Source organism: Nothobranchius furzeri, chromosome 12, assembly GCF_043380555.1.
Source record: "Nothobranchius furzeri strain GRZ-AD chromosome 12, NfurGRZ-RIMD1, whole genome shotgun sequence".
Taxonomy (NCBI): Eukaryota; Metazoa; Chordata; class Actinopteri; order Cyprinodontiformes; family Nothobranchiidae; genus Nothobranchius; species Nothobranchius furzeri.
Genome location: NC_091752.1, coordinates 59433717 through 59459937, shown reverse-complemented (window position 1 = coordinate 59459937; position 26221 = coordinate 59433717). Strand labels below are relative to the sequence as shown.

The 26221-nt window shown below is 42.7% G+C and overlaps 2 protein-coding genes across 3 annotated transcripts in view; one reads left to right on the top strand and one right to left on the bottom strand.

The window, feature by feature from the left end:
* cdt1 (chromatin licensing and DNA replication factor 1) overlaps positions 1 to 16729 on the top strand; it is a 38078-nt gene extending 21349 nt beyond the window's left edge. For both annotated transcript variants that reach the window (XM_054750609.2, XM_015945542.3), the window contains exons 4-9: positions 3365 to 3510; positions 10683 to 10783; positions 10887 to 11075; positions 15688 to 15831; positions 15918 to 16119; positions 16339 to 16729. In XM_054750609.2, the coding sequence (XP_054606584.2) occupies positions 3365 to 3510; positions 10683 to 10783; positions 10887 to 11075; positions 15688 to 15831; positions 15918 to 16119; positions 16339 to 16502 (946 nt within the window). In that variant the 3' untranslated portion in view covers positions 16503 to 16729. The remainder of the gene's footprint in view (positions 1 to 3364; positions 3511 to 10682; positions 10784 to 10886; positions 11076 to 15687; positions 15832 to 15917; positions 16120 to 16338) is intronic.
* Positions 16730 to 17133: 404 nt separating this feature from the next.
* On the bottom strand, positions 17134 to 23518 carry aprt (adenine phosphoribosyltransferase). The gene is made up of 5 exons (XM_015945543.3): positions 23363 to 23518; positions 20521 to 20624; positions 20053 to 20186; positions 19780 to 19858; positions 17134 to 17621 (listed from the first exon to the last, which is right to left on the bottom strand). The coding sequence occupies exons 1-5, from the start codon at positions 23449 to 23451 to the stop codon at positions 17482 to 17484; spliced, it is 546 nt and encodes a 181-aa protein (XP_015801029.1). The 5' UTR covers positions 23452 to 23518; the 3' UTR covers positions 17134 to 17481.
* Between the last annotated feature and the right edge of the window lie 2703 nt (positions 23519 to 26221).

Below are 26221 nucleotides of genomic sequence, written 5' to 3'. Positions count from 1 at the left end.
CAAACTGACTGATATAAGGAACATAGGACCTGGACTTCTTGTTACTATGGATGTGGAGGCGCTATACACTAACATTGACCACACAGAATGACTAGAAGCACTAACCTATTACCTGGACCAAAGACATTCAGAAGATATGCCTCCTTCTTCTTTCATCCTTCAGCTGGCGAAGTGGACTCTATGTAACAATGTGTTTCTGTTTCAGAACCAATTTTTTAGACAGAAAAAAGGTACAGCAATGGGAGCATGCTTTGCACCCAATTACTCTAATCTTTTTATGGGACTTTGGGAAGAAACATATGTATACTCTGATCGTAATGTCTATGCTGATAAGATGATGTGGTGGGGAAGATACATTGATGACATTATTCTGCTGTGGTCTGGGTCAGAATCAGAACTACTTCAATTCCATTCATATCTTAACAACACTAACAAAAGTTTGAAACTCAGCCTAGACTTCTCCTCATCTGAAATTAATTTCCTAGACATAAAAATCTCAAAATCTGATAATGGAGATTTACACACTTCTATTTTTAGAAAACCTACTGACCGTAATACAATCCTCAGAGCAGACAGTTTCCATCCATCATGGTTAATAAACAACATTCCCACTGGTCAGTTTCAAAGACTTAGACGTATTTGTGACACAGAAGAAGAATTTGAAAGAAATGCTACAGTTATGGGCCAGAGCTTTACAACAAGAGGATACCAACAAAGAACTATACACAAAGCGTATAATAAGACTAAAAGCCTCCCAAGAGAACAACTATTGGTTCCTAAAGAGAAGAACCCACAAAGATCAGATGGTGTTTATTTTGTGACCCAATTCAGTGATCAAGCCCACAAGATCAAAAAAATAATTACAAAAAACTGGGACCTACTGAAAAGCGACAGTGTTCTTAGGGAAGCTCCCCCAGATACTCCTACTATCAGCTTCAGACGAGCTCCAACGTTAAATGATCAGCTTGTTCAGTCACCTTCCTCCACAGCAACAAAAAATGTGGTTATCAACTCGAAAAGGCAACTATACATGTGGAAATTGTGTTCACTGTGAGAACATGACTAATACTAATTGTTTTGCTGATGTTTTCACAGGACGTACTTTTTACATTAATACATTCATCAATTGTAATACTTTGTTCGTGGTCTACAGACTAGAATGCCCATGTGGTTGCTTCTATATTGGAAGAACTAAACGTAAGTTAAAAGCAAGACTTGCAGAACACAAACAAGCAATCAGATCAGGTAATCCTCTATGGCAGTGCATCATAAAGACACAAATCATGGAAGCTGTAACTCTTAAAATCACAGGGATTGAACATATAAAAAATTCAATTAGAGGAGGAGATAGGCTTAAAAAACTCTTGCAAAGAGAATCATTTTGGATTCATACACTAAAAGCTACTAATTTCCCAGGTCTTAATGGAGAATTAGATTTCGCTCCTTATTTATAATCTCATGTTTTCTTACCATTTGTGTACCATATTTATAATTTTTTCTCAAATTCTACAAGTGAAATGTAATATTTGTAAGTATTCATCCTTACAATAGGATTGTTTAGATGTTAAAAGTTAGGTGTGGCGCCACGGCTGAGCCTATGTAGGGGAAACACTGGGTGTGGTTCACTGAAAAACCATTTTTTAATGATTATTTCTGATAATCAGTCACTTTGTTTCATGCAGGTCGAACATGAAAATAGTCTCCTACACTTATCTCCTGCTTCAGTATTCTGATAGAAATGGTGAAACTCTAGATTAGAAAATCCTGACAGATCTACGTCACACTGTCACTTAACATTCATGGGCTCACCATCTAGACTCGTGACAGGGAAGGCTAAACAGGAGGGAACGTCTCTGCTAGTAAAACTGTTAGCATTAGCAACTCCACCACACAGCAGAACTCATCCAGGCTTGTGTTATTTGTGGAGGTAAAACATCAATGTTGCAAATCAGTAGTAGAGTGAATTTTTCTAAGCAAAATCCCTGAAAAGGAACAACAGATATTTCAGGGGTTCGAAACCTTTCTAGAATGTAATCATGCCTTTTATCAATAATTTATAGAATGTGTGTGTGATTTATGTGTTAATACAGATGTGAAATCAATTCATGTTAAATCATCATGAAAATGATCATTTCTCAGATTATAATTGTACCACCAAAATTAATGATCGTTGCAACCCTATACCGGACCAGAATTTGGTTTCACACCAGGGTCAAATATGCATTTTCCATTCTGAGGTGACCTCTTCCTCAGACGTCCAACTGGGGCCAAGTAGTTGATACTACAGACTTGAGGCCTAGTCAACACGTAGCCGGGTTTTTTTAAAAACGAATATCCGCCCCTCCAAAAACTTGCATCCACACCACCGCGTTTTAAAAACAAACTCTGTCCACACGTACCCGGATAAATACGTTGTTAAGGACATGTGAGACCTGTAGGCGGCAGTACTTCCCCCGTTCTTAACCTCGTCCTTCATCTGTGGTCTTCCGCAAGGAGCAGTAATTCCGCTTGCAAAAACAAACAAGCAAAAAGCGCTTGGGCAGTTGATGGATCGGGTAGTGACAGAGCGCAGCTCTGAGGGCTTCCATGATGCCGGCTAGTGTAAACACCGGTCACACATGTGATGTCAGCATTTTTCTGTCGCGGAAAGTGACGTTGCGGACCTTAAAACTCCGGTTTTGTCCGTCCACACGCAGACACCCAAAACGGAGAAAACGCAGATCTTCACTTTGGCCGGAGTTTTTAAAAAGATCCGTTTTCGTGTGAAAAAACTCCGTTTTCGTGTGGATGACAGGCCAAAACGTAGAAAAATATCTACGTTTTGGCAGATCCCCAGCTACGTGTGGACAGGGCCTAATTGGCTGGCTGAAATCCAAATCTACTGCCTCTGATTGGCAAGCAGAATTGGCCACCGGGGGATTCTCTCAGGCGTGATTCTGTAGCACGCATCACTCGCTCAGTGGGAAAGGAAAAGAGAGCCGTGTGTGTGTTATATCATGATAATATAGGAGTGTGTGGGTTTATTTAAAAAGGATCCCCATTAGTCCCGCCTCTTCCAGTTGCTGATTGGTTCTTTTTTCCCGTTCGCCTATCTCTTCCACTTTCTGATTAGATTTTCATTAATGTCAATTATTATTGTTAGCTTTTATTTATTGACAAAAAAACACGTTATCGCGAGGGACTACTGTACAGCGCTTTGGTTTGACCTCAGATTGATGGAAAAATAGTTTTATAAATAAAGTTGATGACGATGTCTTATTTATAAATGAGCTGCACATTCATTTAAATGGCAATATGTTCATACTGTGTCTGTGAGGTCAGGTTGAGGAGGTGACCCTGACTTGTTCTGACGTCTTGTATTCAGGCGCTTTGAAGAGAGCCACATGGGGCAGATAAAGACTGTGTTTCCTGAGGCATATACATTCAAGCAGGAGAAGAACATCCCAACCTTCAGCAGTGGTGTTCCCAAGACCAGCTACCAGCTCACCGTGGAGCCCCTTACTGAATCTGGTTAGAACCTACTTTTCTTTATTTATTAACTCAGCTTAATAGTTTAAATTGAGAGTTTTGAGTTTAACTTGTCAATGTGTGTGAATGGGTGAATGGCTGATTGTGTTGTAAAGCACCTTGGGGGGTTCCAGGACTCTTGAAGGCGCTATATCAAATACAGGCCATTTAACAGGCCAACTTCAATGTACAATAAGTAATTTTACAGTGAAATAATCCCCAAATAGTCAAATATCTCCAATCATGTTGGAAGGAGGGTTACGTCGAAACAGATTTGATTCTCAGCCAGCTGTCTTTTCAAAATGGCAGAAGAGAGACATGGTTACTGTTTAAAACCTGTGAGCCTGCTGGGTTGCAGAGTCTGCGCCGTGTTGGTGCTGCAGTAAAACGCAGCAGTGTTTTGTAAAGATCCTCAGCCAGTAACCGGAGCGACCCAGAAGTTATGTTTTGAAGCTACAGCAATTTTTTTTTGTTTTACTCTAATTCTGAGTAAAGAAGGCTAAAGGCCTACATTCAATGGTCCGCCCATGGTTCGAGTTGGTGTGGTGAACAGGGTGCTACTGAGTTGTCAGCAGATCCTGGTCTCGGGTTTCAACCAATGTCTTATTCCTGGTCTTCTGCTGATTCTGTCGTGTTCTTGAGTGCATGCTTAAACCTTTGTTTGTCTTTTGGGTTGGCGTTTGTCCTGTTCTGTCACTTCTCCGCACGGTTGACCTCTTTAAAGGACTCGGTCCACAACGTCGATAGCCGCCTATCGAGCTCTTGTACCGACTGTCCGTGAAGATCCGGCTGCCCAGGTGCCTCCTCCTGCGCCGGTCGGTCCTGTACCTCCAGCTGCACCGCCTGCACCTCCTTTACCTCCGGTTAAATCTTCAACTTCAAAAAGGGGGTGATTTCATTGGTCCAGATTCGTCTGTCCCATAGTTCTCTGTTTCGAGTTACACAAGTTCTGTTTGTGTTTGTGTGTGTGCATGGTTGTACTTCCTGTCTATACATGACGTGCAGACTTGGGTGACTTGGGATGGTCATGCTGTGGGTTCCTGAAGTTCTGTAATGATTAAGTCATTAACAGTTAAGTGGAGTATTCTGCAAACTGTTGTGTTTATCCAAATTCCATTTTTATTTTTGTTACTAATTTCTAATTGCTTATGGGGTATATTCACATAAAGGTTGATTACTAACATCACTGATTTACATATTTACATTCTAGTGTTCTTCATTCACATATATATACATTTTTGCATTATTTTGCTTACAGCTGATTACTTTTTATAATAACTTTTGTGATTTCCTTCCGTTTTGATTTACCAGTTGTGGGCCATGATCATTTTTGCCCTTCGTTTTTGATGACATTTTTGTTAAAAGCGTTAATTTTCCCTTACAGATATTATAGGGTTTTGTTTATTTTGTTCTTATTGCAACACTTTTCCAGTACATGTAGTTTACTGCATCCATTTCTTTAACCAGAACTCTGTTCACATAATCTGCTTTCACATGATTGGCTTAATGAACTGACCTGAATTGGAATGTTTATTATGTGAAGTGCCTTGAGACGACTCTTGTCGTGATTTGGCGCTATATAAATAAACTTGAATTGAATTGAACTGAACATAGCACATACAGATACACATACTGCCAGGTTTCTTTCTATTTGTTGTTTTACATCAGACGCCATCTGTGTGTCTACATTCAAGTGCCCTGTGTGTGTGCTCTCTCCTCTGCTGGGTTTCGCCAGTGGTCCTCGCTTCCTGGGATGACCTCGCTGCTTTGTCTCCTGGTTCTGCTCTACACTAACATTGAGCTAACACTGCTAATGGCGAATTCAAAGTAAATGACTAACGACCTGCACTTATGTAGTGCCTTTTGGAGTCTACGTGCTTTACACCAGTGAACATCAAAGCTGGGGCTACATGACATTGTGACGTTTTGTAAGTGGTTACAGTTAATAATAAATAATAAAACATGAAAGGTATTCAACAAAGTATAATGTTCTAGGGTTGTCACGGTATGAAAATTTAACCTCACGGTTATTGTGACCAAAATTATCACGGTTTTCGGTATTATCGCGGTATTTTTTAAACGGTGTTGCATATGTTCAGAAAGCATTGATAGTCCTGTTCCACACAAACTGAAATAGTTTTGAAAAGGTTTAACAGTGTTTATTAAACCTAAAATAACACAAAGCCTTAGCAAAAGTGCAACTTTTCACAAGTAAAGGAACAAATAGCTTATTTTTCTGGAACATGTTACAGTAGTCAGTGCAGGTTTAAATTATACAAATCCAAACATTCAAAACATAAACAATATGTAAACAAATCAAAGAAACATCACTTGTTTTCTCATATACTTGTTTTCTTCATTATCAAAATGAAAATCTAAAACTCCAGTCCACACTTGACTTGAGCACTGTACAAGTCAACCTTAAAAAATATGTATTTAAAACAAATAGCCACTTTAAACAAAGTACTAAAATAACTACTACACTATGTAATCAAATCCAAATGTTCAAGTATAAATGGCATTGAATAAGTAAACAAATCAATGACAAGGAACTAATTGTATATTTCTCTTCATCATCAACAAATAAGATGCTTCATCCAGCAACAGGGTGTCTGTGACACGGTTTAAATGCTGGCAGAGGACGCTGCGGCTGCAGTATATAGTGACTCGTTGCATTCTCCCACAACCAAAAGTCCTCACGTCATGCATTTCAGCTAAAATGCTAATGTTAACTTACCTTGCACTGGCTGTAGAGACGTGGGTGATCGTCACACAGATGTGCCATTAGATTCGAAGTGTTACCTTTTGCAGACACTTGTTTCCTGCAAACGGGATAGCCGTCTTCTATTAACTGTCACTCAGCATTTTTCAGAAATCCCAAATATGCCCATACTTCCGATTTAGTCTTCTTTGAGGGCGGATGGATGTCCTGGGCGCTGCCGTCTCCTCCTTCGGCCATTATTTCAGCTTCAAAGTTTTGGTGCCGTTGCAAACTAAAAAGTGCGTGTGCGCGCCGTGGGAACTTCAGCTGAAGCGACGGTGGCTGGTAAGGGTCATCGCGCCGAAACCGCGGCCACGGTAAACCCACCGAGATAATATAGTTTTTTAAAAACTGGACGGTTATTTTTATTGTCAACTTTTTTACCGGGGTTTACCGCTATACCGGTTACCGTGACAACCCTATAATGTTCCATTAAAAACATGGATCAGTAATATTTTTAAGCCTTTAAGATCTGATTGACACTGGAAGTAGGTAAATGCCAGGGAACTAACAATCGCCTATTCACTAATGATTACACGGAAAAACCGAAGGTAAATGAGTATTCAAGATAATATTGACTGAGACAAGAACCAAACTCTGGTGGAACATGATCTTGAATGTTATTAAGAGTCTAATGAGGTCTTTTAGAAAAGCTGTGAAGTCTGGGATTACAAGAGTAATCTGGCTGAATGTAGTGATGTTTGTCCTTCAGGAGTTTAGTGACTTTCTATCCTCCACTGTGAAGCTGTCCAGGCTGGTGATTGTTGGTGACTTTAACACCCACGTTGATGATCCCTCAGACCACTTTGCCATTAATTTCTCCAGCCTCATGGACTCCTTCAGCTTTACCCAGCATGTTTCTGGCCCCACACACTCTAGACCTTGTTTTTACCCCGAGTCTAAATGCTGACAGTGTAGTGTATCAATAGTTACATCTTGCGTACGAAACCATCGAAGGTGAGATAACATAGAAAATATGAAATCAATTTGATGTATCCTCGAATACTACCTTTAACCAGAAGATCTGAACTTTTTATTGCAGGGATTAGGTAACACTTCGTAATAACCCAGAGTCAAAGAGAGAGACAAGTTTTAAAGTTTAAGAAGATTTATTTCTAAACAATTTAAAACAAGGCTAACTGTAACTTTAACTCTAAACACTGTGTGATGAATGGATCTAGGTTGTGAATGAGGCAAGATGGATGGTGTAAATGTGGAATGTTGTTATGAGAACTCTCGTTTCTGGAGAAGCCTTAGTTCTGTGTGGGAGTGAATGTTTTGCTCTAAACTATAGTCAAAGTTTCAAAAACCACATTCAGACGCTATCTTGCCGACCTACATACCCTCGTGGAGACCTCCAAGTAGAGCCAGAATGCCAGGTTCTCGAGCCCCTCTTTGGTACCGAAACTGGTGAAACAGCGACAGACTAGTCTTGGAATGCCCCGAGGTAAGCAGCAGTTGGTTGACAGCGTCAGCAGGACCCTGAAGGGTCAGTGAGTTCAGCTTTTACTCTGAAGGAGCATTGCGTCAGGTGGAGCTTGCAACAGGTTTATTTTCCAGCTTGTCGTTAGGTTTTTTGTGGTTAAAAAGTTACGAGTGGCAGGCTCGCAACTCTAGAACGTTTGAACTGAGTTAAGGGTGACGTGGGAGTTAGTTTTATAATTCAGATAGTTTTATAATTCAGATGTTTTGATTCATGGTCGAATGAAAATTGGACAACAAATATAAACAGCGCACAGATCATGCCACGCGTCAGAAAGGAAAGCTCTGATTGGAGAGACAAAGGAATGTGTCATGTGATTAACATTATATGTGATCAGTCTCGCGTGTAGTTTAAAAGTTATATTACTTATTAAAATACTATAATATAAATATAATAATTTGGACTAACACAGGTATTTGACCATCCTTTAACAGAAGAGAGTTCTGATCTTCTTTCTTCTCTTGAGCTGTAGGGGGAGGCAAATAGCTAGTTAAAACAGTTTAGATGCAGAGGCATCAAAAAGGCCTTGAGCATATCTGAAAGAGATTAGTTCTTCCTGATGAGAGGGGACCTTTAGGTCAGAAAACAGTCCCTTCATGACGCTACACAGTGTTTGTCCTGAGGACGTTTATATTTCAGATCACCATTGCATTTTCTTTAACTTGTCAGTTTCTGCGTCCCCACCTCCTGCTCGCTGTCTGGTTAGTTCTCGTTTTCTTAATGAGAGCACAGCTAGAAAATTTTCTACTGCTTTTGATCCACCCTGTTCTTCTGATAACGACCCAGATTCCTTAACTTCTCAGTTAACGAGCACTGCCTCTCCATTCTGGACAACATCTGTCCTGTCAGAACCAGATCAGTTCCTGCAGTGAACCCTACTCCCTGGTTTAATGACGGCCTTCGCAGCCTAAAGCGCCAATGCAGAAAAATTGAGCGTTTGTGGAAGAAAACCCATCTCCACGTCCATCTGCTGCACCTAAAGGATCTTCTGACATCCTTTAACTCTGCAATCAGAGATGCAAGGGTTTCCTATTTCTCCAACCTGGTGTCCCAGAGCAAAGGGAACCCCAAGGTGCTGTTTAACACCATCAGCAGCATCATATCTCCTGCCTTCCAGCCACTCTGTTACAGACTGAGAACTTTCTGTCTTTCTTTGTGGACAAAGCCAATAAGGTTAGATCTAGCATCTCTCCTTCCGCCTTATCGCTGCCTCTCCCGACTCCAACCAGGCCCGTCATCCTAGATAGCTTTGCTCCTGTTTCTTTGCCTGAGTTACCCAAACTAGTTACCTGTATGAAGACCTCTGGATGCCCCCTCGACATCTTACCCCCATCTTTGTTTAAAAGTGCTTTTCAGTCCATCGTTCCCAGCGTGCTCTCTATAATTAATGCTTCTCTGGTTTCTGGTCAGGTCCCTGCTTACTTTAAGAAAGCTGTAATCCACCCGCTTCTTAAAAAACCGAGTCTCGACCCCTCTCTCCATAGCAGCTTCAGACCCATCTCTAAACTTCCGTTCATCTCCAAGATCTTGGAAAAGGTTGTGACTAAACAACTCACAGCTGCTCTTGATGTACATAACATTTATGATAGCTTCCAGTCAGGTTTTTGTAGAGCTCATTCTACTGAAACAGCTCTTCTTAGTGTCTCTAATGACCTTCTGACTCACAGTGATGCAGGGGACTGTTCTGTTCTGGTCCTGCTGGACCTGACTGCAGCCTTTGACTCAGTTGAACATCTCCTGCTTCTGGAGAGGCTGAGAGACTGGGTAGGCCTATCAGGAACTGCTCTGGAGTGGTTCTCCTCTGATCTTTCTGAGCGCTCCTTTTCTGTGGCCGTCTCCAAGTTTAGGTCCACCACCACCTCTCTTACCCGTGGTGTCCCACAAGGTTCTGTGCTGGGGCCTCTGCTCTTCCTCCTCTATCTGCTTTCTCTTCAGCACATCCTGAGCTCCTTCAAAGGAATCTCCTACCATCTTTACGCAGATGACATCCAACTGTACATCTCCTTTAAAGCTTGGTTTATGCTTGACGCATCCGTGAGGTTCGCACGGCTCCGCGCGGCAAAATTGCGTCATTTTAAAAACCACGCACCTCCGCATGGCCCAAACTTTCCGCACCGCGCACCTATGAAATTTTCTAACCACGCAGACGGTCGGAAAAACATGGTGGACTGGCAAGAACTAGTATGGCAGAGGTTCGTAAATACAGACATTTGTATGATTCAGCTCTCAAAGATCACTTTGATCCCCGTGTTGTTAATAATTCTTGGAGAGAAATAGCTCGCACTGTCGGAAAAGACGAGGACGCTGTTAAAAAATGCTGGAATGCCATGTTGTAAACAGTGATTTCAACTTCTGCTATGGTGTGGTGTTGGATGCATGCCGTAGAGCTCCATGCTGCCCCGTTCAGTTTGGGAGAATATTGGCTCACCGCAGAGACAAGCCGCATGAACCATAAATGCTGCGAGTTGTGAAGCGCGTTCCATCCGCGAGCCGCATCACCAAGCGGAAAGTGAATGCGTCAAGCATAAACCAAGCTTAAGAGCAATCAGGGTGATATGCCTTGCTCAAGGACACAGTAACTGAATTTCCTGCAAGGAGCTGGGAACAATCTTGAAAACGTCCTATTACTGGATTCCCTGTTACCTCCTAAGTTACTGCTGCCCAAAAATAATCTCTCCTGAAAATATCTCAAGCTACTTTTTCCATTACCAACAACTCTACAGTGAAATTCATCAACTTACTGTGTATGACTTCTTCATTCATCTAGAATCTTCCAGTGCTGAGCTGTAAATGGCAACAGCCATGAAACTCATGGAATGAGTGAGAAATACACTTGCGTGTTTTTAAGATGGGCTGCAGTACTGATATTTGACCACATGGTGTCATTCTTACATCATGCACCTTTAAACTGACCTGTGTGTTTCTCTTCAGATCAAAATGAAGCCCGACCCCTTCTGTCAGCTTTGCATCTCCTGAAGAGACGGTCCATCTTCCACCAGAACCTGGTTTCTATTGTCAAGCAGCACCATCAGGTGAGCAGTTACTTCAGAGCCCTTCACCATGTCCTATTGTTTTTTTTTTGTATTATTATTATTATTATTACTGGTCAGAAATAACATTTTTCTCTCCTTGTAGGTCTTCTTGTCCTCCTTGGTTCCTCCAGTTTCTGTTCCAGATGACAAGCTTAACCGCTGGCACCCACACTTTAACGTGGACTCTGTACCAGCTGTCCAGCCCAGCTTGCTGCCCCAGGTCCCAGTTACAGAGAAGCTAATTACAGCTCGGGAGGTTCTGGACAAGGCCCGTTCACTCTTAAGCCCCAAGGTGCTGTCCTTTTGCCTACATGACTATAAACTGGTGTAGTCTGATGCCTAATTTATACTTCTCCATGAGCTTGAGTGTGAAGTCGTGCACACGCATTGACGAAAAGTTGTCCCCGTCAGCCTCTGCGAGCCTGTTGGAGAGTCCTTGGCGGTGATTCATAACAGCAGATCTATTGGCAGATGGACAAGTATAATTTAGGCTTCCTACTGATTCATCACAGTAGCGTACACGTGTGGAGCTGGCATGTTCACCCTGTGCATGCATGCGTTTCCTCTCGCAGACCACAGGGTAGCCGCGGGGTCCTAAATTATTAAAAGCATGTCACCATGGTGAATAAGTGGGGCTTCAGGTTAGCCTCGTTTGTTGAACCAAATTAGGGAATATTAACCCGTGATTTTCAGAGTGAGCCTGGCTTTTGAGTTCACTTTGTGGAACAGCCCTGGGCCAACAGGTATGGGGGCCTACTTGAATAACTCCACGCTGCTAATGACCCACATGAACATATATTTGTGTTGTGGATGCAATTGCGTCATGGAATTAGCTTAACATGACAGCTTCTTTTTTGGGGGCAAGAAATATTTGCTGGTAATATTGTGAATGTCATGATATTGCCCACTCCCGGATGGAATTTAAATTTTTCTGTTTATTCAGATTTTAATTCTGTAACTCCTAATTGCTCAAACGGATAGATGGAATAAAAATGCAACGAACCTTGTAGGTTCTTTTTGTGATTTTTGTAATGCAGAGGGTTTGACATTATTACCCGTAATTAATTCATTTAATAATTATATATATATATAATTTTATTTATTTTTGTTTTTGTTTTGTAGAAGTGTATTTCCAGCCGCTAACCCGGCATTACGTTTTACTTGGCAAACATGAAGAAGGTATTAAATTTTACTGTCAAACCTGGAGCTACCTTGGACCAAAACCATGCATGCCTAGGTTATAAATAGTCTCTAAATAGTCCCTGGTTGTGAGTGACTGTCCCTGTGGTGGACGAGAGACCCGTCAAGGTCCCCCACCTCTCACCTAGTGACTGATGGAGTGATACACCTGCTCTCTTTAATAAATGATTCATTCATTTATTTATAAAGCACCTTCTATGACCTTATCAAGGTGCTGAACACAACCATAAAACTCGCTAAGAACCAATAAAATGAATAAAAAAAAGATTAAAAACGAAAAACCTTAAAAGAACAGGCAGGAAACTAACAAAAACATGTTAAACCAGCGAAAAGTCAATAAAAACAGAAGATCAAGACAATGTTGTGCTCCCTAATGCTGAAATGCCATGCGTCTTCAGGCGAGAATTAAAAACCAGAAGCGATGGTGTCTTTTCAAAGCCTAATTTATACTTCTGCGTTGGTGCGGAGACACGCAACGCCAATATGCGTCGATGCAAGGGCTCTCCGACGGGCTCGCAGAGGGTGATGGAGACGTGCCCCCATTTTTAACTGTCAAAAAAGCCTAAGCTTGTGATTGGTCAGGACACTGCTTCCTGGTTATAGAGCTCCGGGAGTTGACGTCACTTCTCCCGGCATACAACAGTTCAAATCGAAACGGCGCCATATTGGCAGGTAGAAGCCGGCAGCTGGACTATTTGTTATTGTCAGAAAACGCAATCAGACGGGAAATATGGTAGATTCCTGTTGTGCCCCAGGATGCAGAACAGACGCGGACGACATAAGGAATGAGCTAGGGCTGAAACGATTCCTCGAGTACCTCGAATAATTCGAGTACAAAAAATCCTCGAGTCAAATTCTCTGCCTCGAGGATTCGTTTAATTCATATTTAATTAATTCGTGGCTTTGCAGTCGCCCGTGGTCATGTTTCACCCGGACCGAAATAAGTGACGCACATGCCCACTGGACTGCACACGAGAGTAGCGAATATAACTTAACTTTCTCTTAAGCCATGGCGGACAACTTGAACCCCGGTGGAGTGCGAAAAAGACAGAAAATGTCAAGATGTGGGACCATTTTTCACGTCGTTAGGCGGAAAACGTAGTCCAGTATAAATACTGTAAAATGGATTAAGCCTACCACAACACCACATCCTCCGTGCTGCAGCACCTGTAAATGTCACTTCTGCATGCGGACTCGGAGCCTCTACAAGATAATGCATTTTAGCCTGTTTTTCTATATATTCTGCGGACACTGCGACTTTTTCGTTTGTAGCACTCAGTTTCAGCTCACACCGTACGTTTGGTAGCAACACGTCGGACTTAAAATGTGCTAAAAAATAGCAGTTTTTACACAACACGTCAGACTTTTTATTGTGTTGTTATTGATATTTGTTGTCCCTCGGGATTGCTGCAGGAGGACACGGGTATTTATGAGAGGAAAACGAAAGAAAGTAAATAAATGTTTTGTGATCAGTATAATTTGACAAAACCACGGCAAACATGCTTTCTCGACAATCCTTGTTATTGTGTGAGAAAATAAGTGTAGAAATTAAAACGGACGTGTGTTAATAGGGAAACAGCCGGCGAGCTGTTTGCGCATGCACCGTGAGCGGTTCTGGTTCTGTTTGGGCCGCAGCCGCTCGCAGCGCTACTTCAACAGTTATCCTCCTAGTTTTTGTCTGGCTTGCAGGCTAGCAGATTCTCGCACGAGGGGAAAATCGGCTCAGGTTGTTTACTTATTTTTTGCACAGCCATTTGTTTACTGTGAAGTAAAGTTGAAGTGCTGAAGTTATGCAAACTAATTTTGAATAAAACTTGAAGAGTAACTGGCAATTGCTTGCTCATTTTAACAGGTCTTTCATAATTATAACATGCTATTTGATATAATGGTTTACAAATACAAAAGGATAATTTATTAGAGTACTCGATTAATCGAAAAAAATATTCGATAGAGTACTCGATTACAAAAATATTCGATAGCTGCAGCCCTAGAATGAGCCATCTACAGGATTCTCCAAGATCCGGAGCACCGCAAACGTTGGATCATTGTAATAAAACGCGCTAGTGACCGGGCTAAAATGAAGCTGTGGGATCCCGAGAGTAAAGGTTTTCGCTTATGCAGCGACCGCTTCATATCAGGTACTTAAACCAACGTTTCCTCAACTGTATATGGTATTTATTTTAAATGCTTTTATTATGATTCTTAGTGGGCTTCCTAAACTTATTTTGGCGTGGCTTTTTCTGTCTTATTACTCACAGCAACAAGTAAACATCACGTAAAACGTTGCCTCGTGATTTATGCGTGCTGCCGTTTACGTGTTTTATGATCACAGCAATTCACCGGCTAAGCTGTATTTAATTTTTAAGCAATGGTTGATCAATTGTCAGATCACACATAAAAAGCACTTTGGATTGCTATCATCTGTCTCATTGAGACAGATCTCAGACAGATCCTGAGACGCTCCTGCCTGACATTTTTATTTTATTCACGGAAAAAAATCAGACTAGTGATTTCTCTTGGCGTTCAGTTTATACATTCAAACAGCACAGCACTCGATTTAAACTACTTACATGTAAATCTGTTATTTGTCCATCCATCCATTTTCATCCACGTGTGGCCCGGGCGGGATTCGATCCCCAGACTCCCAGGTGAGAGTCATACGCTCTAACCAGTCAGCCAAAGGGACATCCCCTTGGCCAAGTAGCCAGGGCGCATGATCAATCGGGACACTGTGACAGGACACTCACACTGCCACACGCGTATCCGGAGTCTGGTTGCGGGGGCATGTAGCGTTGAGAGGCCCAGACTTACCTCTCCCCAGCCACCTGAGCCAACTCCTCCGGGGGAATCCCAAGGGGTTCCCCGGCCAGGTCCAGTAAGAAGTCCGCTCCGACAGCTTCTGGCGTTTTTAAAAAGTATCCCAGGGTCACGGTAAGGGTCGGAGATGTTTAGTCTATTTAATTTCTGACAATATGAAACGATTTCTTCGGTTTTAAAGAGTGAAGTAAACTCAGACGAAGTAAAATCCGAGCCGATCCCGTTCACGTTCATGTTTACATCCATGTTTGTTTAGATTCTTTTACCCGCCAATATGGCGTCTACTAACTGAGAGTCACGTGGGGTCCGGACCTCTATTCGTTAATAGCGCCACCCTTGCCTCTTCAAAAAATAGAGATATTTAGCGGCAGACATGGAACAGATTGAAGGATGTATCACAGGAAGAGTCTGAAAAAGTATGTTACGTTAATTGTCCCGTGACTGAAGGAGTACAAAGATACGCAGCAAGCCTTTTGTTTTTGGATGGAAAAGACGAGAAACGTGGGTTTAGAGGTGCCCATCGCATGAAAAGGTGGACGGGACAAATCTGTCCATGTTCAAATGTCTCTGAAACACAATTAAACTATGTAAACACAATATTGGATACACTATCGTGGCCCGGATATGTGACTGTGATGGTGGCAGGATACCTCTGTTGTCCTGGCGGGTAATTGGTTTGCACCAATCCCCGGCTGACGGAGAAGTCTGAAAGCAAAGCGCCTCTGTCGATGCGTGTGCGTCTAGAACTGAGAACGCACAACTCCCCCTCGATCCGTCACTGGGTCTGGAATATTCTGCCTGATGTGAGGAAATTCCTCACATTGTGTGTGTGAAAGCATCATCATACATTCCATCAGTGAAGTGTATGTTGATTTTTTTTTTTCCAGATGGAGAAAGCTCTGGTTACCCTAGCATTAAACACAGGCGACACACCTGCAGATGTGCTAGGGAGTTGTCCAAACCCAACAGAACCCCCAGTGGCCCAGGTCCCAGCTTCCCTGAAGGGAGTATCCCAGACTCTTCTGGAACGGGTCAGTACACAGCTTGTAGTGTGTACTTTTACAGCATCGATAGACGTTATGATTTGGATGCTTGATTGTTTTTTTTTTTCGACCAGATACGAGCAAAAGAGGCCCAGAAGCTGCAGGCAGCCATGACCCGGAATCCCGCTCAGGAGGAGCGTCTGCTGATGATGTCGAGGCTCGGCGAGCTTGCCCGGATCCTGCGCAGTGTGTTTGTTGCAGAGAAAAAAGCCGCTTTAATCATGGAAGTGGTGTGCAACCGGATGGTGGCGAGCTACAGATCCTCTCTCAGCACAGGTCAGTTCAGTCGGGAAACACGAGTCCAGTTCTGGAGCGCTCCTCTAAGATAACCATTACTCACATTGCTGAATCATCTCTGACCATGGCTGGTACCTTTTCGCTCACTACCGTAACACATTAGTGATCTCTACCACTCACCTGTGGGTTTTTATCCTGCTGACTGGTCTGGGTGTGAGTTGAGACAGTTTCTCTTATCATCTCCTTCCAACTGAACAGGTGAAATGGAGAAACACATCCATCTACTGGCTGAAGTGGCTGCGGATTGGCTGACGATTCATCCAATAAGGAAGGATTTCTACCTGAAGCTGAACAAGAAAGTGGAGCTCAGCGTTGTTCTGGAAAAGCTCTCCCGCAGACTGAAGGAGGAGGAGGGGGTCTGAGACATCCCCTAGAGCTGCATGTTCTGAGCCTCCATGTTTCCTTGATTTTTATATATTTGTTTTTAAAAAATTTTCTTTTATTTTTTGGCTGACTGACTCCTAGAGGAATGGAAACTACGTAATTGGAGACCAAGATGGTTCTCCTGTGGTGTTGGATCTGGTCTTCTGTTAGGGATCTGTTTTTCACAATGTGGATTATTGTATTAAAAAAATTGCATTCATGATAAAGAAGCATCAAGACTGTTCTGGGTTATTTAACAGTAATCAGGACAGCAGGGACAGATCTCAGATCAGATAGTTAATTGGCTCTGCTCCGTCAACACCATGGAGTCCCACGCCGTGGTTGTACCGTGTTTCGAACTCCTAACATTTCTGGGTGCTTCTCCTAACTCTCACTCTAAAGCAGGATTGACTAACCTTTTATCTGGTGCAGACATGAACCAAGGACTGGTCCCTGAGGGACTACTGTAGGGCTTAAGCGTGTGCAGGTTTACTAGGACAGGCATCTTGGGAGTGTTTTGCAGTGTGCCCGCGCATCATCCACAGAAAAAGCCTCTACACTGGCGTGTAGACACTGTCTGCTGAAACAGCCACGGTTGTTTTAGCGAAGTAACTGAGAATTAGACACTGATTGTTTGAGAAATCATTTATTCCATAAAATAAAAACACTTTACCTGTGTTGCTTGAATGTTTGCAAAGACGTTTTTGCCAGAATCAACTAGTGGCTTTAGTTTGTTTTTACCCATTTCTGGTTACATGATCTAATACGTGTACTCAAAGGTGAAATTGAGATTCAAAAAACATCCAATAGAAGTGCTTGATGGGTGGCTCTAATCAGATGGAAAAGTCCGCCAACAGAGAACTGCGTTCTCATGTGATCGCGACCTTTATCAACATCCAGGTGCAGAACAGAGCTGCTCCAGCTTCAAGCTGTTTGGCACTCTGGTGCTAGTCCCACAGGTGTGTGGTTTAGTGGTCCTCAGTACTGGATCAGAGAAAACACCTTTTGGTCTTTGAGTCGGTCGGTGCCTTTCAGATCTTTGAGTTCGACGATCACCATGCAGCCCAGAACCTCAGCCTGCTGCTTCTTCATTAGCTCGCAGGCTGCATGCATGGTGCCTGCAACACACACTCACAGTTAATGCTGCTTGATCCTTTAGCAGCAAGTCTGAGCTGCAGCTGGGCGCAAAACCTGCTAGCAATAAGAAGGTTGAAGGTTCAAATTCCTGCTGCAGCCTTTCTGCACAGAGTGAGTGTGTGTTCTTGTGCACGTGTGGATTTAACATGTAATCCCCGTGCATCGCTATAAGGAGCCTGGGTCATGTCCATCTACTTCTGGGCCGTGGGTTCCCTGCTGTAAAACGATGAATGATTGTTTTCTGATCCCGTTTGATGTGTGCCATAGATTTCACATGATGTCTGAGTTTTACTTCTCTGGGGTATCCTGCCATTATTGCAGTCCTGTGTCTATTTAGTGTATTTCAGAGACTTTTTAACACGGGCAAATTTGTCCTCCACCTCTGAACTCATGTTTCCTGTAATTTCCTGACCAAAAATATGTTTGTGTTTCTGTGCTTCTTCAGTCACGGGTGTATAAACTATCACAGGCTTGAGATCTCAGTAGATTTCAGATACTTATGTTTATTTATTTGGCAGACGCTTTTATCCAAAGCGACTTACAATTTATAACCTGTAGGGCATGTTGTGATCTGTGGGGGAAACCGGAGTACCCGGAGGAAACCCACGCATGCATGGGGAGAACACGTAACTCCACGCAGAAAGGCCGCAGCCGAGTTTCGAACCTGCGACCTTCGTGCTGCGAGGCAACAATGCTAACCACTGTGCCACCGTGCAGCCCATATATTTAGAAAACCAGGCCTTAGCGACGACAGATGATGGCACTGCAGACCGTCCGAGAAGTATAAACTAGACTTAAAACAGGGATGTTTTAGCCTGGCAAGCCAGACTAAATAAATGTATTATTTAGTCTGGCCATGCTCCATTGACGGCTCTCGGTTGTGGGGTGGGTTCTACCGTTGTCTTTCAAATGATCTCCACATTCCACTGGACAATGAATGTGACATACTCTTGTTTCACAAAGTTGCATCGTCCCACCCACCAGGCATATAGAGTGCCCTGATTGGCCCACAAAGCGGATAAAGCTCTGTGATTTGTTCACTAAGCAGATAGAGCACTATGATTGGCCCACCATTATGGACCAATCACAGCTCTTTATGTGTTTGAAACCCCTCTAGAGAGCTGTGATTGGCTAGCCAGAGTCCTGGTAGGAGCTGCTGAGGTTCCAATGGAGCATGCCTAGACCAAACTTTGCAAAGCAAGAATTTGGTCTAGTTCACTAGGCTAGGGATGTTTCTAAACATCAGACTAAAGCGGCTTAGACTATTGGTCAAGACGCCACTTCCTTTAACTTGGTCAACAGCACCGCCATTCCCTCTCAAACACATAAAAGGAGAACCTAACATCTACCGACACACGGAGCAGATTGAAGAACGTCTCGCAGAAAACGTCTGACGATATGAACGTTTATACACCAGTGGCTGAAGGAGTGCAGAGATAGGCTATAAACTTTATATTTGTTTCAAGAAATTATGGGAAACACGAGTTTAGAGGTGGTGACAGCACGGAGATGTGGAGGGCAAATGTGTCCATGTTAACAAATCTCTGAAATACATACAATATAAACACACTAGTGACTGCAATGATGGCTGAAACCCCCCAGAAAAGTGTTACGCCCTCTGCTGTACTGTTGGGGAATTGCTACACAACACTGACAAATACAGGTCCTTCTCAAAAAATTAGCATATTGTGATAAAGTTCATTATTGTCTGTAATGTACTGATAAACATTAGACTTTCATATATATTAGATTCATTACACACAACTGAAGTAGTTCAAGCCTTTTATTGTTTCTAGTATTGATGATTTTGGCATACAGCTCATGAAAACCCAAAATTCCTATCTCAAAAATTAGCACATCATGAAAAGGTTCTCTAAACGAGCTATTAACCTAACCATCTGAATCAACTAATAAACTCTAAACACCTGCAAAAGATTCCTGAGGCTTTTAAAAACACAGGCTTCTCCGTGCGTCTTTTTTCTCTCCCGCGTTTTTGGAGATTTCCACATTCTCGAGAAGTGTGTGTGTGTGTGTGTGTGTGTGTGTGTGTGTGTGTGTGTGTGTGTGTGTGTGTGTGTGTGTGTGTGTGTGTGAAAAATTCCCACAGTAAGAATGAATAAAGTCACCGTGATTTCTTACCTCCAGTAGCCAGAAGATCATCAATAATCAGAACCTTCTGTCCTGCAGTCACCGCGTCTTCCTGGACCTCCACCTCTGCCTGCTCAGAACACACTCATGATCAGAGACTGGTCTCCTGACTGCTGTTTGTGTCCCTCCTGTCTCCCACTACATAACCAAAGCTACAGCTAGCTTAGAGCTGAGCCGGCGCCACAAAGGCCCAGTTTAGTTCAGTCTGTTACCACGGTGATAGGCCCGTATGTCCTGGAACCAGTATTACTCTGTTTGCTTTACCTTTCCATATTCCAGGTTATACGCCACAGACACTGTGGCGCCAGGGAGCTTGCCTTTCTTTCTGACCAGGACAAAGCCGACCCCCAGCCTTTGAGCCAGCAGGGGTCCAAACAGGAAGCCACGGGCGTCTAAACCTGCCACAAAACCACAGCAGGTTCAAATGTGTTAAAACAAGTTGGATCATAGGCCCAGCAGGCCACAGCTCCTCAAGGATGGGTTGGGACGGAGCTTTCTCCCAAAGGAATTTAATCTAAATGTGAGTTCAGACAGAGCTCGAGAAAACTGCTGCACCCACAACATTTTTACAGCACGAGGAGAAAAGCGCAAAGCTAAGCCGAGAAGCATTACTTATTTCTGAGACGTCAGTAAAGAGGGAAGACAAAAACCTTCTAGTGAAAGTTTACAGGTCACCTGTCTCACCTCAACTGTTCAGATCAGATTTAAAAAAAAAAACAGTTGCTGTCTCACCTACAATCAGATCAACCTGCTGATGGTTGTTCCTCACATGTTCCTCTAGGAGGTCCATCACTGCTGTGAGACAAGCTGGGTTCTTCAGGATTGGACATATGTCTCTGAGGGACAGACAGAAGAACACAAAGCTCAGTTTATATTAGCGATTTCCTCACAAATTCCATTTACCTGAAGAAGTTACAAAATAAAATGTTACGACCTCGTCCTACAGCCTAGCCACATGAGATATAATACGTTGTGTTAAGCTTTATTCCTAAAGCCCTAAGGACCAGAGGGAGCGAGGAAGGCAGGGATTGGGTTGCTATGGAACAGCACAGACATGAGTGTGGTTTAAAAACTGCGCTTCGGGGAGACCCTTGGATCTCTCAGCCTTGGAACTCCTCCATCTTCTGCACGTCGTTGGGGGCAGGTCTGTAGCCCCTCACACTCACTTCTGAACACTCCTATAGAGAAACCTTACATATACGAGCACGTGAACACACAGGTGCTCACACCAGGATGGACTTGGGCATTTTCAACACATCACCTGTGTGGTGTGCTCGTCATGGATTGTCCATAATGAACACCATGTTCAGACATAAAGGTGTCCATATGTGCTCTTGGCACCAGGATACCTTAGGCTGCAGCTCGATGATCGACTTTTGTTGTCTCATCTGATCTGCGGCTGCATGTCTTGGAAACTCGGGTGAAGAGTGGGGCTGAGCTGTCAACTGACCACTACCTGGTGGTGAGTTGGTTCCAGTGGTGGGGGAGGATGACAGTCAGACCTGGCAGGCCCAAAGGTATTGTGAAGGTCTGCTGGGAACGTCTGGCAGAGTCTCCTGTCAAAAAGAGCTTCTATTCCCCCCTCCGACAGAACTCCCAAAATGTCGATGGTTAGGGATGCTGTCAAGCTGAGGAAATAGACCTATCAAGTATTTTTGGCCTGTGGGACTCCAGTGACAGCTGATAGGCACCGGCAGTCCAAGCAGAATGCGACTTGGATGATCACGGAGGCAAAAACCCGAACATGGAAGGAGTTCGGTGAGACCACGGAGCAAGACTTCCGCACGGCTTCGAGAAGATTCTGGTCCACCATCCGGCGCCTCAGGAGGGGAAAGCAGTGCACTACCGACACTGTTTATAGTGGGGACGGTGTGCTGCTGACCTCTACTCAGGACATTGTGGATTGGTGGGCAGAATACTTTGAAGACCTCCTCAATCCCACCGGCATGTCTTCCAGAGAGGAAGCGGAGCCTGGGCACTTTGGGTTTGGCAAAGAAAAGGTGAGCGCTACCATCAGTCCTGTGTCATACCAACAGTAAAGCATCCTGAGACCATTAATGTGTGGGGTTGCCTCTCATCCAAGGGAGTGGGTTCACGCACAATTTAGCCCAAAAACACAGCCATGAATAAAGAATGGTACCAAAACACCCTCCGACAGCAACTTCTTCCAACAATCCAACAACAGTTTGGTGAAGAAAGATGCATTTTCCAGCACAATGGAGCACTAATGGGTGTTCAATTTTCTATGTGTAATTTCTTCTTATTTGGTTTGGGAATTAAACAATTACGCCCTGAAACAATTACACCGTTTCATAGTCGGAGAATGTCCACCTTTTGGAATGGCTTCTTCAAACACAGAGAGCAGAAAAGAAGAAAGTTTGTCATTAAATGCTGTAAAAAAAACTCCTGTTAAACCATCATTCCCTGGTGATTTATTTTCTTTTAACAGTTTAACACATTCCACAATTTAGGTAAGGAAACCTCCTCATCACAGATCTCTCTAAATCCTTCATTAATTTTCAAAGCATTTGTGCTGATGTTGTTAAAACAATCTATATCTGAACTCGTGGAAGCAGATGAAGATAACTCCTGATAAAAGGCAGCAACATGTTTTGAGATTACCTTATGATTAGTGACACTGCCATTGACTGACAAGCTACTTATTGTATTATATTCTGCATGTCTCCTTTGTATCCAATATTTTTCTATCTTTTTTTTTATCCATTTGCATCGGGATCTAACAAAGGCACCTTTAGTTATCATCTAGTTTACTTTGTAATAGTCAGATTTTCTTTCTCTTGTTCATTAGGATTACTATTTGATGTTATCTGTAAAGTTAAAATTACTGTAATAACTCATGATTCTTTTTTTTTTTTTTTTTTTTGCTTTTAGCCTTTTTTATACTCATCCTGTGAGTCTCCAGCTTCATTAGTTCCCACTTTTGTCCATAGTTACCAGAATACATGCTTGTTTCAGAAATGTGTTGGTGATCCTACCTCTTTCTAGCTTAAATTCTAAATAGTTAAATTTCCAGAAGCTTTGAATACAGGTCTCTTGTCTACATACAAGGTCATTGACAAAAAAATCTATGCGTGACTGCTAAGACATGTTTTTTTTTCATTTGTCTAAAGACAAAACAGCTTTAATAAACTGGTCAAACATGGGGGGGGGGGGGGCACATAATATAACTATTAACACTTGATTTTTATAAATTTGGCAACGAAGCAAAGAGCTTGAATTTTAATGTCTTAGTTAGAAGCAAGTTTAACAGTTTGTTCCATCGACATATATAAAGGAATGGTTAAAGTAAAAGTTTTTTTTTCCAAAATATATTCTGTTATAGTTCTGTAATTTTTACAAAACGGTAAGTGAAAATAATCAAATATTGTAGTAGAGCCCTTTTAGCAAATCAGAGAAGGAAAAGGCGGAACGTTCCTTGGCCATCCCACGATTTTAAATGACGCAAAAGGGAAGGCGGACTCTGGAACCGAAGCTCCATGTCCTCCATTAGGAAGTTAGTTTGTGGTTTACAGGCTGCGGACCAAACTGCTGCTGCTACACTAATTAAACTCACCTGAACAGGATTCCTTCTTTGGGAAAGTTTTGAAAAGCACGGATGTGACGTTCAATCAAACGCAGTTTAGATTCTGAGCTTTCCGCCATCCCGCTACCCGGCTGCTGCTCATGCGCATGTGCAGTAGCTCTTCTTTCTTTCTTTGAAGAAGGACGGCAGTCTAGACCACAGATACATAGACCCCGCGTGACTGCACGCTACGGCCATGCGGCTACGGCGCTGATGAGGGGTGGCGCCGCCATCTTGGATCGGTCGAGAGAGTAAAACTGTGATGCAGTTTTCGGTACTCAGACATCAGTTCTGATTGCATTACAGCCGGACAGGACACAGGGAGAGAGAGAAAAAAGAACTGACTGCTTAAATGAGTTTATTTAATTTGTTCAGTCTTAATTTATCTGTTTATTGTGTTGAGAATTTTTAAAATAGTAATTAAAAGCTTTACATGAGCTAAAAATCCCTGAAAGAGGACTGCTTTGTAGAACTTTTATCTGGAGCTCCCCTTCTGCAGTTAGAGAGGTGAGATTGGCCATGTGTGGCTGCCTTCTCTTCAGAACCACCGACTAAACCAACCAACAACATCACGTCTGACGGCCGCGGCATCAGCTTGAGTGCTGCACATGGTCTTCTTAGGCCAGGCTCGTCATCCACCAACCACAGCATCCTGTAAAAAATAGAAACAAATTTTTAAAAGTGCATTATGTAGAAATGAAGTAAAAATGGTAGCCTAGCCTGCCAGACTCTTCCTCTGTTTAATTCTGCACAGAGAATCATTCTCTATGCAGAATTAAACAGAGGAAGCCAGGCAATAAAAAATGGCATCTTGTGATAAAATGTGATTATTACAACCACTTTAAACAACTCTGGAGCTTTTTGCCGGTCATCGTCAAATTACAATAGGCACTGCAGCATTAGCTCACAGGAAACATGGAAGCCCCACACTGACTGATGGTAAACTGTTGTTAACTTACATCCCTCCTTCCTTTGATTTGAAAGGAGAAAAACTGACAATCCAGCAGCCAGCTGGACATGAAATATGTGTCTGTAGAACCTTCCTTCCTAAATGACTGAAACATTAGACTCGTTTGGGATTTTGTCACTGTAAAGTTCTCACTGTATTCTTAGCTACTGCACCTTTAACATATTTGCATCAGTAATTTCAAATAGCTGAATTGGACAACATTGACTTGCTTTGTATTATGTGTTGGTGTGGGAGGGGCAAAAATAATCTCTCTGAGGTATCTGTGTGTGTTAGGACTATGAAAATGATGGGTGAGAACTTCCTGCAGTTCTTTGTGTATTTATGGTACTGATTTGCCATAAAGGTCATCTGAAGATCTTGGGTTTAGAAGCAAAAGTTAATAATTCCTCTTTGTGTTAAAATAAATGAATCTGAAGAGTTTGAGTGAAGTTTTACTTCACATACAGTCGTGGCCAAAATTTTTGAGAATGACACAAATATTAGTTTTCACAACAGCTGCTGCTGAACTGCTTTTAGATCTTTGTTTCAGTTGTTTCTGTGATGTACTGAAATATGATTACAAGCACTACATATGGTTCAAAGGCTTTTATTAACAGTTACATGACATTTATGCAAAGAGTCAATATGTGCAGTGTTGGCCCTTCTGGACCTCTGCTCTCAATCAACTTCTGGGCGAAATCCTGACTGATAGTAACCCATTCTTTCATGATCACTTCTTGGAGTTTGTCAGAATTAGTGGGCTTTTGTTTGTCCACCAGCCTCTTGAGGATTGATCAAAAGTTCTCAATGGAATTAGGATCTGGGCAGTTTCCAGGACATGGACCAAAATTTCAACGTTTTGGTCCCCGAGCCACCGAGTTAACACTTTTGCCTTATGGCACGGTGCTGGAAAATGCATTGTTCTTCACCAAACTGTTGCTCTTGTGTTGTTAGAAGAAGTTGCTGTCGGAGGGTGTTTTGGTATCATTCTTTGTTCATGGCTGTGTTTTTGGGCAAAACTCCCTTGGATGAGAAGCAACTCCACACATGAATGGTCTCAGGATGCTTTACTGTTGGCATGACACAGGACTGATGGTAGCGCTCACCTTTTGTTCTTCGAACAAGCCTTTTTCCCGATGCCTCAAACAATGGGAAAGGGGCTTGATCTGAGATTATGACTTTGCCCCAGTCCTCAGCAGTCCATTCGCCATACTTTTTTGCAGAAGATCAATCTGCCCCTGATGCTTCCTTTTGGAGAGAAGTGGCTTCTTTGTTGCTCTTCTTGACACCAGGCCATCTTCCAAAAGTCTTCGCCTCACTGTGTGTGCAGATGCGCTCGCACCTTCCTACTGCCATTCCTGAGCAAGCTCTGCACTGGTGGTACTCCGATCCCGCAGCTGAATCCTTGTTAGGAGACAATCCTGCCACTTGTTGGGCTTTCTTGGACGCCCTGAAGCCTTCATAATTATTGAATCTCATTCTTTGCAGTTCTTGATGATCCTATAAATTGTTGAATCAGGTGTAATCTTAGTAGCCACAATATCCTTGCCTGTGAAGCCATTTTTATGCAACGCAATGATGGCTGCACATGTTTCTTTGCAGGTCACCATGGTTAACAATGGAAGAACAATGATTTCAAGCATCACCCTCCTTTTAGCATGTCAAGTCTGCCGTTCTAACCCAATCAGCCTGACATATGATTTCCATCCTTGTGCTCATCAGCATTCTCTCCTGAGTTAACAAGACGATTACTGTGATGATATATGGAAAACAATTGTTGTTAACTGTGGTAAACACGTAAGAGAGGTGAGGAGTAAACTCACGCAATATAATGTGCTAAACAGATACTATTATACGCCATCTAGACTGTTTAGAATGAAACTAGTGGATGATGATTTGTG

What these genes read in the sequence shown, in the direction of transcription:
- aprt (XM_015945543.3), bottom strand. Translation starts at nt 23,451, where the DNA reads ATGGCGGAAAGCTCAGAATCTAAACTGCGTTTGATTGAACGTCACATC. An exon ending in ATAACCTGGAATATGGAAAG is followed by an intron (nt 19,859 to 20,052) that starts GTAAAGCAAACA and finishes TGTTCTGAGCAG; the next exon opens with GCAGAGGTGGAGGTCCAGGA. An exon ending in TGATCTTCTGGCTACTGGAG is followed by an intron (nt 17,622 to 19,779) that starts GTAAGAAATCAC and finishes TGTGTGTTGCAG; the next exon opens with GCACCATGCATGCAGCCTGC.